The sequence below is a fragment of the Typopeltis vanoorti genome, chromosome 10 (assembly GCF_054136105.1).
Source record: "Typopeltis vanoorti isolate ZY-2024b chromosome 10, IOZ_Tvanoo_1.0, whole genome shotgun sequence".
Taxonomy (NCBI): Eukaryota; Metazoa; Arthropoda; class Arachnida; order Uropygi; family Thelyphonidae; genus Typopeltis; species Typopeltis vanoorti.
Genome location: NC_143558.1, coordinates 44425962 through 44442283, shown reverse-complemented (window position 1 = coordinate 44442283; position 16322 = coordinate 44425962). Strand labels below are relative to the sequence as shown.

Genomic DNA, 16322 nt, shown 5'->3' with positions numbered 1-16322 from the left:
TTAATAATGATATGCTGGAAGTGGTTATTGCAAGAAATGCCAATGAAACTGTTGAAGATTTATCAAAAGATTTTAATTCATCGTCATCAACCATTCCATAGTGTTTAAGCTTGGTAAGTGGTTTCCTCATGAACTGATAACAATCGAAGAGAGCACATCAACATCTTCACTACTCTTCATTCTCGAGAGGTTCAATCTCCATTTTTGAGTGGTGTAGTCACCAGTGATGAAAAGTGGATGCTTTACAAGAATGTTGAGTGCTGAAGGCAGCAGGTTCATTCAGGGAAATAGTAGGCCAAACCTTAAACAAACAAAACCTTCACCCTCAGAAGATTTTGTTAAGTGTTTGTGGAATATAGCTGGTATTATGCACTTTAAACTCTTGCCACAAAACCAAACAATCACAGCTGAAGTATACTGTGAACAACTTGACTGAATGAAAAACTGAAAGAAAAGAGGTTCTCTGTTCAATATAAAGGGTTTGCCCTCACAGTGCAAGAATCACCTGTAACAAGATTAAGGAACTCAGCTGGGAAAGGCTTCCACATCTTCCAAATTTCAGATTACCACTTATTTCAAAATTTCCAGCATTTCATTAATGAAACACAATACGATACATTAGAAGCACTGAAACTGAACCTATGTGACTTATTTGCCTCTAAACCTCCAGATTTCTACAGAAATGGCATTATGAAGCTTTCACAAGATTGGAAGGGCATTGATTCAAACAGAGATATATATATACCTGATTAAATTAGCAAGTGATTTATCTTTTATATCCTTTCAAAACAATGTTAAAAACGACATTACTTTTGGGATGACCTGATATATGGTAAAATGCACATCCACATACTTCACTCATCCTCCCATTTCAGAGCCATAATTTCACTTTGATATGTAATTATAAAACTTGATATGCATATCAACATAATATCTTCAAATAAGGCAGCACATCAAATTAAATGCCTGCATCATTATATTGTGTTTGTTTGTGAAATAAAGCTAAAAACTTAAAAACAATTCTCTCGCTCTCTTTATTGAAATGCATATATGACATCAATTAGACATACATCATCATATTACATAAGATCATCAGGTAGATGTCTGAAAGTTTTTGGTTTTACGATTAACTCTCATTATATCAAATTCACAGGGATCAAAGAAATACTTTGTTATAACAGAAGTTTTTTATTTTTTTTATTTTTTTAAGAACAGCAATGATGCTACAGGGCTTAGGCTGGGAATTTTCATGTTTGTTCTGTTGTATTGAGAGATGTATATTGCATGCACACACTCTCCCCCCCCCCCCTTCCCATACTGCAGATCTCAACTGCAAACATAATAAAAAGTGGAAAAGAATCAAAAAATGAATTCATTCGGTTTCCAACTAATTTTCAGAGCCTAATTCTTGGATTTTAAATATCTTTTCAAAATTATTACAGTAATCTACCATCAATCTACCAAATAAGGTAATTTGCATTCTGATAACTAAAGGCTGCATAACTGAAGTACAATTGCATGTGCTATACCAGAAGATGGTTGACATAAAAGGGTCAGTTAATTGAAAAGTCATTGTTTTGAGGTTAGATAAATGGTATATTACTGTATTTTTACATGTTTTGCACTTTGTTTTTATACATTTACTAAAATAAATGATGCTACCTCAATTACTCCAACACTTTTAATTCAATTAATGTCAACTGACATGAAGTGTAGAACTGAGAGACTTCAAACTGATAACTCTTCTTCGAGGATGTAATCTCATCCATTCTGGAAGTTTATTGCTACAAGCTGCCATTACTGTAACTGTAACAACCATTCCCAACATGATAAAACAAACTGTCAAGGAAGGTCCATCTGTCTATATATAAAAAATATATATAATTAAAAAAAAAAAAAAAAAAATCAGTGTTTCATTTCTGCTTAAGGTAGGAATTAAAATATTAAAAGAAAAACATTACTTCATGTGATGCACTTGACTATACACATTTGTTACATAAGGAGAAGTAGTATTGAATATAATTTTTTTTTACCTTTTTGCTGGATTATTAATATTAATGTTATTAAAATATATTGTACTCGACTATGAGTAATTTACACATTTTGTAATTTTTATCTTAATTGCATTAAAATTAATAATTTATGTGAGCAACATTTTTAACATTATTTCATTTTAACAGACAAAATGAAACTAAAGAAGAGGAAAAAATGGAAAATGTTTTTAGGTATCATTTGATATTTATATATGCTAGTTAAATGTAATGATTTCATTTCATAGTGTTTCAGGCAACAGTACACCAGAAAAGAGGAGAGATATAATATAGAGAAGTGATCTTTATGATGCTTGGCTTTCTTGAAATGGGACAATACTTTTAAGAGTTGCTCTTTCTTTGTCTGAGTATAGCTGTTTTAAATTATTCTCAGACAAAGAAACAGCAACTCTTTCAACTGTATTTTAATCATAACAAAAAATAGTACACAACAGTCATAAATTAATACTAATTGAAACTATGAATGCTATAATTTCAATTAGTATACATCTTCCACACAGAGCAGAAAATTCTTCAAAAGACTCCTCTTAAGCCAGTAACTAAGAAAGAAATGAACACAAAATTAAAAAATAATAATAATAATGTAATTATAACTTTTCCACAGATGACTTTACAATTATGTAGTTAGCAAGATAAGGAAGAATACACAAGTTGAACTGACTGTGCCATGCAAAGTGTTATCTATCCTACAAATTCTTTGGGATTAAATTTTTTTTCAATCAACAATTCTGTATGTAGTTTCTAGTCAACTAAGTCAAATGAATTCTCCTTTAAACAACATTTTAAAATTAAGATTCAACCCATACCTATTAATCAAGAACATGTTATTTTATGCTTCTTACCTCTATACTAAATGCCAACATAATCTGTTTTTCCTTCCATTCAATGAGAAAAAAGAAAAATTTTTCATAGATAGGATGAACAGATTGGAGCGTCTCCTAAAATAATAGGAATGCAAAATAAGTCTCATCAGTTAAGAATTATAATTTACATGTATAATTTTACAAATAATGCATTCTATACATAAAAATCTAAATTTATTTTTGGCTTGTAAAAGAACCTGACAATGTATATATACTGAACAAATTAAATTAATAAGATACAAATTTCTTACCATTAGCTTTTCACTGGGTGGATTGAAAAGATCAAAACAGTGGAGTCCAGGGAAATCTCCATCACCCCACAATTCTACAGCATAAGAAAAGTGAATCTATACAAAAAATGTAAAACATCTGTCATGAATCAGATTCAAAATAACAATAGAGCTTAACTAATCCATTCAGCGATAATAAAATTTTTACCTTTCTTTCACCTGCCATATAGTCAAATATGGTCCCATCTGCAGGATAGCGAATAACTCTAAAAGCTTGGCCATAGATATAAGGAGGAGTTGCAACTTCTGACATCAACTTTGCTAGTTCCATCATGGTTTGGAAATTTGCAGGTTTCCGGTTAAGTTTTCTTGACTTTGAATCTGTCAAATTAGTTACATAATAAATTACCGATTTAGTTTCCTGGTGCTAGTAGCTGTTAATCCTTTCAACATCAGAATCAAAATAAGTAACTGAAATAATATCCAAATGGCTAAAATCAACATTATGATAAATGCAATCAAATGCATAAAAATGAATAAATAATAAATTCCTTTTTTTTTTAAATAAAGAAATAAATGTACAAAACAAGAGAAACTGAAGCATATTGCAAAAAAAAAAACATTTTGATTATTAATCATCTTTAGGCAAGATGTCTGGCGATAAAATAAATATTTTCAATTACCAAAACCAAATAAGATGCTGTTCAGACAGAGGAACAGTAATTTTAAACCAATACTAAAACTGAAATGTAGGAACTTCATTTCTTAAATTATTTAGTGAAGAAAGATAAAATATACATATATTGTAAACAGGCAAACACACTTATGTTAAGAAAGTGCTGCTTCTTAAAGCGACTGCATTATGATAGATGAAGCTTGCTTTCTTGTGTCATGAGTAGTTACAGTATTGCACTGCTTAAGGACACAATCCAAAGAAAATAATTTTATATTTATTAATTGTATTTTAGTTTCCTAACACACAAGAAACTGAGACTCCTGGAGGTTGTTGTGGAAACACGGAAGACTCAATCCATCCCCACAGGAAGAGGACAGTAAGTTTCCTAACATGTTCCAAAATTTTAACTGCTAAGCAATATGTGGCATAGGCAAAATAAATTCCGTTATTATGCCAATGATTTGGGAAACCGATAGTTGACAATGCAACTTACTTCACTTTTTTTTTTTTTTTTTAACACAACTATCAGTTTATCTTTTTTTGGGGGAGGGGGGGGTTGTGTAATGCTTGTGTAAATTAGTCATTAGGTTTGTGTAATTCTCACAAATTAGGTGATTTATTGTTTTTTTTTGTGTTTTTTTTTTAATTAGAAAAATTCATGTTTTATTGTACATTTTATTGTACTCTGCTGATTTTTGCATTTTTATTGCATTTCATAACAAATATGCTTCGAGATATTTCAATACCTGAGGGTTATCCATATAGATCATGCAGACTATAAATATGAAGTACACAAAAACTGGAGGTAACTTATGTCTATACATGAATGCCAGGAGTATCAAAAACAAAAGGGATAAAGCTTGTCGACTTAGTGAATTACACTGAGCCTCAGAATGTAGAAACTAAGGAGACATAGCTCTCAGAGCGAGATATAAGGGTATCTAGTGCAAAGAATACTATTTTTAGAAATGATAGATGAGATAGGAGAAGAGAATAAGATACTGTTAATGATATTGAATGATTTAAGTCCAGTTATAGTAGAAAAAGTGTTTTAACATGGAAGGGTTGAGTTTGTTAAAACTCAACCAGGAAGTGCCTTTTTTCAATAATTTGCACACTTTATTCTTTTGAGAGTTGATAGGATCCCAATCTATAATTTGATATGTTGACTGATCTTGTAGAAGTGTGTGCATTTTGTTTTCATATTCTGTTGAATTCATCACCACAGTTACATTCCCTTTGTCTGCTTTAGTTATAACAATGCGGTTATTACTGTGAAGCTCTTTTAAAAAAAATGATTTCCTTATTTGGGATATTGTTTTTGGGTTGCTTGGAATAGATTAGGATGCTGACCACATCTAAATGAATCTTATTGGCTGTTGCTGGAGGCAAGTCGTATATTTCCTGTTCAACAGAAGCCATTATCTTGGCATTTGGAACTTGCCTGGGAGTAATGGCAAAATTGTATCCTTGACTTAATGCACTAGTAGCTTCATTGGTTAAGGCTACTGATGATAAATTCACAATTGTTGGAGAATTTCAAATTTTTTCTGGTGGCAGTTTTTAACTTTGACTAATTCTTTATTAGCCATTGTGTTGGAGATGCTGTCAAGGATATTCCACAGTTCCGTGTTTAAAATATCACATGGTTTGTCATGTAGAATGTTGATAGTTGAATTTATTTTTGAAAGCTCCACATAGTAGTGCTAAACTCGCTTGTTTGTAAATGCACTGGGCTTTGGCTGAATGAAACTTATTTTTAATTTTGACACAATCTGGTATTAAATTGGTATCTGAGCACCTCTTTAAGAAGGCTAACCTGTTCAGTTGCTGTGCCAATTTTAGCTTCCACTTACCGAATTGTCGTGTCTTGTGTACGATGTCGTCTGCATGAAGAATTCTCAAATGCACGAAAAGGCTTATGTGTTCGCTGTACGTGTTAATTTATTTTTAACGGTATTGATGAGAACAGACTTATACGAAAATAATTACTATTTATTAGCTTATTTGCTGATATTTCGCTGGCATTATTATTATTATTAGATGCCTCCTGGGAGTCCAAAGACTCATCGAGGGAGGATACTTGCTCTACAAGTCTGTCTTCGCCACTCAATCTACCAACTGATCGCAACCACACCAACGCCATCTACCACTGACCACCACCACTAGTATTTCCAAAGACAATCACAAATATCCATGCCCATGGCAGGATTCGAACCTGCAGCCTTTTGACTGGAGAGCAGATACGTTAACCACTCGGCTAGCCAGTATCTTCAGAGCACAAAAACAGTTTGTTGTTTTGCATACTGCAACAATATGATATAATAATGGGACCAGTTTAAAAATTAATCAGTTAAATTAAAATGGTTTCATTTGTTTTATGGTCCTACTTGGTATAACTAGCTGTTTTACTGAAACATCTCATTTCTGCTGTTTGAAGTCATTTTTCATCTTTTTTTCTTTCTTATGGCCCATGTTTTGCTTCCATAGGATATTATAAAGTGTGATTCTAATATATCTTTATATTAAAGACATCTTAAATATATCGTTTATTATTCTATTTACTTTAACAAAGTAAATATTGAATAACTAAAGAATTTTACTTCATTGAGAGTGATATCCCAGAAGAGGAAAGCCTTGTTAAAGCCTTGAACAATGGAATCAAAACATCCTTACTTCTACATGCCATAGAGGACATCACATCATTTCTATAATCTGCTGTCATGTCTTCACAATTTTAGCAAAATTGTCCACAAAATTCCAAGCCCCTATCCACTAACACCCAGAGATCTTTCATATTCTCTTCCTCTAAAATATCTCCACCAATCAAACTCTGCATTCCATCTTTGCTTCCCAAATTTTAAAACCTTACGCTTTGTTACATTAAACTAGCATCCCCCACACACACTCATCCATTTAGACAGTAATTAGGTCCTCTCACAAGGCTTCAACATCTGCTTTACTCATAACTCCCTCCAACTCTGGATTATCCGCACTGTATATATATATATATCACAATTTAAGCCCTTCCCAATGTCATTTACATACAAATTAAACAACAATGGCCCCAAAACAGACCCTCCCACTTCCAGGTGCATGCCATTAATAACTTTCCTCTTCTGGGATATCACTCTCTCTCATACACAATCTGCTGATACCTATTCCCACAGCCAATCTTCAATCCAATGCCATCTGTTCCAATTTAACTACTTGTTTGTCGCATGGCAATCTATTAAAAGCTTTTTCAAAATCTTAATATACTACTGCATATGCATCCCCCTTGTCCAATGTATTTGTCACATTGTTATAATAAGTAAGCAGATTGCTAAAATACAATCTTCCTTTAGCAGATCCATGCTGTCCATTGAAGGGAATTCTGCTGCCATCAACCCAGTTGTGAATCCTGGTCCTCACCAGCTTCTCCACAACTTCAGACAAGATTGGCCTATAATTCAAAGCCTTAGTCTTATCATCCCCTTTATGAAGCAGAACAATTTTGCCATCTTTTCACTACTTTGGAACTTGATCTAATCTAAGACTCATGTAAAAATGTAAGTTAAAGCTGTAAACGCTATGAAACAATCCTTCAAGACACATGACCTTGTTGGCATCTAGTTTATTCAATTCCTCATATACCTCCTGCTCACTCACCATCATTGGTTCCTCCCCCATTTCCACTGCTCAAGTTCTACATTATGTTATAATCACAAGGATGGAATACTTTAATGAACTGCTCATTTAACTTCTCTACTATATTCTCCTCTGTGTTTAGCATTCATTCTCCCATTATCGCTGACCAACATCATCCTCCCATAATCATTGTTCCTTCTATTGGCCACATATCGAAAAAACTCCCTAGGATTTCTTTTAGTAATTTGCTAACTGCTGCTCATACTGCATTTTTGTTATCCTTACTAAGTCACCTTCCTTGCTTGCACTTTGTACACCTCATATAACTGATTATCTCCACTCATCTTATGCTACCTCCAACAATGACTTTCTTTCAAATTGCATTCCCCACCTCTTCATTCAGTCATTTTACACCTACCTTATTTAATCTCCTGACCTTTGGAATACACTCAAGTCATTGCCTCTGCCAGATAATTCCTGAGTAAAGACCAAGCAACATTAACTTGCTTCCCATCCAATTGCTCATTCCATGATATCACTGAAAGTCACCTCTTGAGTTTGTCATAATCACCTGCCTGATAGATCCACATATACCCTTTCTCACAAGAGTCCTGATATAGCTGCTCACCACCCAAGTGATCACTTTCACCAACTGGAGGAAGATGCTACTCTTCATTTACAACATCTTCTGATGAGATAATCAAATTCAAGACCCTCGGGGATCCATGTGGACTATTATGTACTTGTTGTTTATTATTTTAACGGTATAATAGAACACAGAAACTAAGTAAATAATTAATTTATTAACTTGATGCTGATATTTCGCTGGTATTATAACCAGCATCTTCAGAGCACAAAAACCACTGTTTGTCACAATACGCTAGACTAAAACAATATGGTGTACTTAAAATTGTAGCAGCAACACAAAGACTAGAGTCCTGATTTTGGCACCCTCTATTTAAAAAAAAAAAAAAAAAAAAAAAAAAAAAAAAAAAAAAAAAAAAAAAAAAAAAACAGCTATCATATATTACTAGAGTCCTAGAAAAGTGCTAGTTTTTTCTTAATATGACTGTCTCCCAGATCTTCGGCAAGTTAATACAGCCATATTAGTTGAGATTTGGAGTATGTTTTAGCGCTTCTGTCGCCTCTAAGAACAATCTCTCTGATTTATATGGGTTTCTGTGTAGTACTTTTGTGTTTTTCCAGTTGATCCTGTGTGCAGGGGTATCCAGAGCATGGTCTGCTAGGCCCGACTTCCCATAATGATATTTCCGGACGTATCGTTTATGTTCGCTGATGCGGATATTCACAGTTCTTCCTGTTTGATCGTAGTAGGCTTGATTGCATGAGCAGGGTACTTGGTAGACTCCTGGATGTGATAAAGGAGGAATGCTGTCCTTGGGTGAGCGGATGAGGGTGGCTAATTTGCTATATGGTCTGAATGTAGTGCGTAGTTTATGTTTATTGAGAATTCTTGAGATCTTTTCGGAAGTGCCTTTAATGTAGGGGATGGTGACTGTTTTGTTGTAGTTCTCTGTGGTGGATGGTGGGAGGGGTTTCTTGGGAGTGTTTAGTATTTTGTTTATTTCTTGTGGATTGTAGCCGTTGGCCAAGAAGGTGTGGCGTAAGTGAGTGAGTTCAGCAGTAAGAGCCTTGTCATTTGAACAGATTGCTCTCGCTCTATGGGTTAGCGTTTTTAATATGCCATATTGTTGAGAAGGATGATGGTGTGATTGTTTGTGTAAGTATCTGCCTGTATGTGTGGGTTTTCTGAAAACTGAAAATGATAAGGAACCATCTGGGAGACGTGTGATGAGTGTATCCAGGAAGGGCAGACAGTTGTTGGCTTCCAGTTCCATAGTAAAGTGGATTTTTGGATGTTGGCTATTTAAATGTGCTAAGAATGTTTTCAATGTCTCAGGGCCATGTGGCCAAATAGCAAGCACATCATCAACATAGCGTAGCCAAAGTGTTGGTTTGCGAGTGGCTGTATTGATTGCTTGTTTTTCCAGGTGTTCTATGTAAAAGTTGGCTGGGGGGGGGGGGGAGAAAGGGGGGAGCCCATGGCTGTCCCATCAATTTGTTTGTATATTTTCCCTTTATCAGCATCAAGTTAATAAATTAACGATTTACTTAGTTTCTGTGTTCTATTATACCGTTAAAATAATAAACAACTTGTTCGACGAACACATAAGTCTGTCCACACGTATTATGTACTTGTCCCTTAAAAACTCAAGAAATTCGTTCTCTTTGGTTTCTGATGCTCTCTTCATTCCAGTCTATATTAATATTACCATAATTGAGATCACCCATAATGATCACACTTTTCTTATTAGCCAGACCAATTTGCTTAACATTTCTTTCTCACTGCTTTCCACATCACCAGCTCTATAACAACATCCTACTAAACATTTCATCCTGTCCACCTCCAACACCATGCTGCTTCAAAACCACTGTCAGTATTTGCTTCGTGCATCTCCACCAAAGATGGGCACTCTCCATCATCAATAGGACCCCTCTTCCTATCTTCACAAAAGACTACATAATCCCTCCATTTCTATTCCTGTCAGAATGTCATCCTTGTTCAATCATGTCTCACTTATACCAACAATATTTGGGCAAATGAACTATCGATGCTACAATTTCATTCCCCTTGTTTCAAACACTTCTAAGCATTTGTAAACATATACACCAACTCATAAGACCCACTGATCCCACTTCTCAGATATGACTTCTCCATATCCCCCCCCCGCCATCCATTTCTGTCTATCATCACTGATATTATACCCCTCCCTAGACTTAAATGTTATCCCCGCTCACACACCTACTCCTGAAACTATCATCTATATCTTTCACACAGTGTCTCCCTGTTTTCCTGTATGCTCTGTGTTCCTTCTATCATTCTCTTCACTCATGCCACTCACCTCTCCATTCACAAACATGCTTACCTTACACTCTTGCTCTTCCACAACACCTCTTGCTTCCTGAGGTCTTACATTCACTTCAGTCATTTTCCCTTGCAGTAGCAGTTTCTCCAACTAACTCATGCCAAATCCATTCAAATGTTATCCGCACAAACTCATCCCACACACATTCACAAAATGAACTCCTTTTTCTTCACATAACTCTGCTAACATGCCATTCATAATTTTTGCTCACCTTCTCAATTTATCATTATCATACTTGGGCAACATACTGCCTACCTTACCTACTACACTCATCTTTCACTTTCCTTAACAGCTTTCACATCCCTCCTTACATTCTTCTTGTTACCAGTCAAATCATTTGACAACTATCACTACCAACTCTTTTGCTCACATACTCCTCTTATCTAATGCTTCTATTATCCTACTCATTCTACCTCCCAGAAAACAGATTTTGTGCATCTTTTCACTCACCTTACCATCGAATCCCCAGACACTGCCACTCACAAATCATTTTATATTTCTTTTAAATCTTATCTCATTCTTCCTCACATTCTTATGCAAATCTGCAATTCTCCTCAGTTCATTCCTCATACATTTAATCTTTTGTCTCATCTTTATTAGCTCAGCTTTCATCTTTTCAATGACTTTCTTAGTGCCATTTATGCAAATCACATTTTCAATACCTTGCACGTTCACTGTCTTACCACTCACTGCTTAACTCGCCATCTACGCATGCTATCATACTGTTACTGTTCAAGCACCCGTTCATACTATCAACTCCACTTATTTCCATAGCCACATCAATAATCTTTTGCTTGCTACTGCACACATTCAATAATATCTCATAATCCATAACATCCAAACTATCTCATCTCTCCTATTAATCCACTCTACATAAATACCTTCAATCTCTCCCCAAGCATACATACTGCATTCATGGCATCTCACCATTTTCAAAAAATCCATGCCACTTGCATTTGTCTTATATGTTATCTTATGTTTTATTCTCATTTTACTCATGCTCAAAGCTGCATACAAGAAACAAAGAAATTTAATAAACACAGAACTTTAACTAAACCAAACACTGCCCACCGATCACAGCTATCATACAACGATAACTAATTTAAATAATTATCGCTATTGCCATACACAATTTAAACTTATCTTTTCAAAGCTCTCTCTTCCCCACTATGTGAGTTTATAATATATAAACTCACCCTATATATAAAACATAGATAATAAGCAATGAATAATTAATTAACTAAAAAATAACTTACCAGCGAAAGGTAAGTAAATTTCTCTGATACCAGAATGGAATGAAACAAATGCATCGAATTTGAATTTTTTTGTAAGATCAATTAAAACCCAACACTCTGGTTCTAAGGGAAGAAAAATGGTTATAAAAACATCAGAACCAGATTTAGAATACATAAAAAAATTTAATGTTAACCTATCTGTGCATCAGTAAAAACATGCTAATAAACATACATAACTCTACCCATTCTACTTTAAAAAGTCATAATGTATGATTTTGTTTAGTTTATTAAAAGATGAAATCACAGCATTATTAAAAAAAATTCATAAAAAAAAAGCGTTTACTTCAGAAGTTTTACATATCCATGACAAAACTGTTACTAGACATTTTTAGTAATCAGCAGATATGTGGCATAGTAAACCATCCCTTGGCAAGTTCATATTAACCTTCTAGATCAGCTATCTGCACTTCAGATAATGGACTTAGTTCTGCAATTAGTAACTAGAGATGCGATAAGCACTGCTATTCTCTTATGTTTGTGGCAGTGCTGTTTAAAAAATAACTGATATATGTACTTTTAAACATGTCTTAATTTGGCTGTTGTTAATCATCGAACAACAAAGGGCTATCCATGCTTTGGATAGTCCTTCACTCATAATTAAAAATAGAAAAAACTTACAGGAAAACTTACCAAAGTTAATACAAAGATTGTTTTTGGAGTCAAAAGCAGCAATGAAACACTTTCCTAGTCTGAACAAATAATGGATGAATTAATTTACCAAAAATTTGGTGAGTTGTTTTTAAATGGGGTTAAGAAGAGGGGGTATATGTGGAACTACAAGGCAGATGATAAGATACACTCAGGAGGCAGTGCTGTGGTATAAAGTTCTGCAAGGGAAGGATGTTTGCAGTGCATGGGGATAGTCAAGAGGTATCTGAAAGAAGCAATATCACACTGTATACTCAAGGTCAGGAGGATAAATTGGGTAGGAGTTAGATGTACAAGTAATATCATTAAGTATGAGCTGCAAAAAAAGAAAATGTTATGGAGGATATGTAAGGAGAAAGGTGACCAGCTAACTCATGAACAGTACAAGGATCAGGCAAGAAAGATGACCAGCATGGTAAGGAAGGAAAAATCAGATTACAAGAAGAAATTAGTTGAGCAAGCAAAAGGAAATCCCAAAGAGTTTCTTTGTCATGTGGCAAGTAAGAAGAATGACTATGGATGGATAACTTTAATGAGTGCAGATAGTAGAGAAGTGACAGAGGCAATGAAATTGTTGAGCTATTGAGTGACTGCTTTGGAAGGGTATATTATCCAAATGAAGATATTGTTATGGCAGAGGTGACAAGGACTGCTGTGACAGAGGTTCATGAATTGGATACTTAGGCTAATGCAGAATCTGAATGCAAATACAGCTGTGGGATTGGTTGAGATAGATATTGGCTCAAGTTTTAAGATGAGGCCTAAATTTTAGGCTATTTTTAGGTTTTAAGCAATTTCTTCTTTCTCGCATTAATGTAATGCAAGAAAGTATTGTATTATATTGTATAAAATATTAAGTATTGTTATTATATCCGTTAATTTTATATCCATGAATATCCGTTATTTTTTTTGAGCAACGAAAATTGCTTAAAAACTACCAGTAGATCTTGACCACAAACTTAACAGTTTCCATAAATGTATTATTCAGTTGAGACAAGAACATAAATTTCTATTGTCAAATATTGGAAATACGGATGAAACTCCTATGAGCTTTGATATGATAAGCAATAAAACAGTGGAGTCTAAAGGTAGTAAGAGTGTGCTAGTTCAAAGTACAGGTTATGAAAAAACAATTTACGGCTGTGTTGTCATGTTTGGCTGATGGAACCAAGTTAAAACCAATGATCATCTTCAAACTTAAAACTAAACCTAAGATAAAATTTCCTTCAGGTGTTTTTGTACATTTTCACGAAAAAGGATGGATGGACGAAAATGGTGTGAAATTATGGATAAATAATGTGTGGAACACGCGACCAGGCAGTATAATGAAGAAACACAGTTTATTAGTATGGGATGTGTTTTGTAGTCATTTAACCAAGAATACTAAAAGTCTTATAGAAAAAAAATAACACAAAAAATTGCTGCTATACCAGGTGGTTTAACTTCTATATTGCAACCACTAGACATTTGCTTGAACAAACCATTTAAAGATCACATGCGAGAAGAGTGGAATAATTGGATGTTGACTGGTGAATAATCATTTACTAACAGTGGATCTATGTGCACTGCATCACTTGATATGTTGTGCAATTTTGTGATCAAAGCATGGAATCAAGTAAAAGGAGAGACTAATAAAATCATTTAAAAAAAGTGTGGTATCTCTAATCTTATGGATGGTATAGAAGATGATCTGTTGTGAGACACTGATGATGATGAAAATGAAATCAATTCACTGGATTCAAACTGGGATCCATATGATGATCATTTAAACAATGAATCTGAAGAATTATTTTCAACAGATGAAGAAAATTAACATGAAAATTGAGGTTAATAATTATTTCTTTTTTAAGACTTGCATCTATTGTAATATTTTAAATAAATTTATGTAGTAAAAAAATTAATGTGATTTGTTTAACCACTGCCTATTTTCTTAAATAACGATGTATTGTAACTACCTAAATGTTCATCCAAGAAATTAAGCTTCCCTTTTTATACTCTCCGTATAAGATAACCTGTGATTTCGAGGGGTTTTCTGTAGTATTTGAGAGTCATCTTATAAGCCAACATATACAGTATTTAAGTCTCAGCTCTGGCAAAGTCCCAAGAGAGTGGAAGGAGGAATAAATTTTATTTTAAAGGAAAGGTTCTTAGACTGTAGTGGCAAATTATAGACTAATCAGTACCTCAGGAATGGTGGAAAAATTATTCAAAAAGAGAATTCAATAATGAGTGGATAAGAATATGATACTCTGTGAGGGGCAATGTGCCATTATGAAGAGTCAGTCATGCCTTAGTAATTTATAACTTTTTATAATAGAGATAACTGAGTTGGATAAAAGGAATGGCTAAGAATGTCACTGCTGGATTTTGCAAAGGCATTTGACCAAATATCACATGGAACTCTGTTACACAAATTAGAACAAATGTGGATGAGAGGGTGGCTGCTGGACACACATCAAAAAAGTGCTATATAGAGGAGTACAATCCAGGAGAAAGCAGGTGACTAGAAGTGTGCACAGGGCTCTGTGCTTCGAACACTGCTGTTTAATTTGTAGATAAATAATATAGGAAATAATTTAAAAGGAGATATTCAGTTGTTTGTTGATGTAAAATTGGGTAAGGGTAATAGTTAATCAATGTGATGTAGAGAGCTTGCAGGATGATTTAAATTGGCCAACAGTATGGGCAAAACATAACTGATGTCAATTTAATGTGGAAAAGGATAAAGTTATGCATTTTGGGATAGAAAGATTACATGCTATGTACAACCTTCAGAAAGCTGCGCTCTAGAAAATTAATGAAGCTAGGGATTTGGGGGGGGTAGTAATAGATAGAAAGTTCATGTTTAGAACTAATTAAGTAGCCAGGGTAGCTCATAGGATTACTTGGTTATTGAACAAGCAGAGAAAAGAGTTATCATTCCCTCTTTATAAAAACCTTGATATGACCACATCTGGATTACTGCGCTCAGATCTAGCCACTAGAGTTTCTTGGGGATGAGGAAGTGGTGGAGAGGATCCACAGGCAAGTAACCAAGATGGTGAGTGGTCTGTGGAATGCTTCCCATGAGAATAGATAGAGGGTTTGTGGGTTGCAAATGTTCGCTGATAGGAAAAAAAAAAAAAGAAGGGAGCAATATGATAGAAACATTTGGTGCAGAACAAGAGGTCATCCCTGGAAGTTGGGTAAGAATGTGGTTAGCAAATCTATCAGCACTAGGTTTTTTGGTTGGAGAGTGGTGAATGAATGGAATTTGGTTGCCTGAGTCAGCTATGAGTAATTTTGTCTGTTAATGGTTTCAAGGCAAGGTATGATAGATACTGTGTTGATAATTTGAGTCCCCTATGTGTCTTAGGACTCCACGGAGGTGTTCGTGCAATAATAATAAACCTACTCTAACCCAATGACTGTAACCTTTTTTTTTTTTTTTAATCTAAATAGACTATTCCAAGTTCTTTTGTTTATTACAATTTAAATGGTTTCCAACAGTAATTGTTACTTCCTATGTATTATGACAAGTTGTTTACATTCTGAATATACTGTTGAAATCCAGCAAAAATATCAGCTACTTAATATTATCTAATTTATTTTGTTTCTGGATGGTGTTTAATACCATTAAACAACAGATACATACACGAACATGTCACTTTGCAGAAGAAGAAACAGTCTTCTTGTACTGCTAATTTCCTTTCATACTCCACTTTTATCTTACCATACTCATTACCCTTCTGGCCTGTGCTTTTGTTTTGACCAGCAGGCACGAGTACTTTGTACATGTGCCTGCTGGTCACCTTTCTCCTTAAAATCCATCCACAATTAATTTTTTTTTTCTCTTGTAGCTCATGCTTGATGATATTGATCCATTTAACTCCTACTTGACTTATTCAGGAGTGACAAGGAGAATAAAATGGGGGGGGGGAATGTTATTGATGATAGCTGATGATCTGCAGCCAAGGAGAATAGAAGTGGAACTGCAGGATA

General features: G+C 34.4%; 1 protein-coding gene across 2 annotated transcripts in view; it reads right to left on the bottom strand.

Annotated features, from left to right (window-relative positions):
* Nucleotides 1-1010: 1010 nt before the first annotated feature.
* Nucleotides 1011-16322, bottom strand: part of LOC150102374 (zinc carboxypeptidase-like) — a 49126-nt gene continuing 33814 nt past the window's right edge. For both annotated transcript variants that reach the window (XM_090398977.1, XM_090398976.1), the window contains exons 3-7: nt 11655-11756; nt 3353-3525; nt 3166-3261; nt 2894-2989; nt 1011-1861 (exon numbers count right to left, since the gene is read on the bottom strand). In XM_090398977.1, coding sequence (XP_090255103.1) covers nt 1697-1861; nt 2894-2989; nt 3166-3261; nt 3353-3525; nt 11655-11756 — 632 coding nt within the window. In that variant the 3' untranslated portion in view covers nt 1011-1696. The remainder of the gene's footprint in view (nt 1862-2893; nt 2990-3165; nt 3262-3352; nt 3526-11654; nt 11757-16322) is intronic.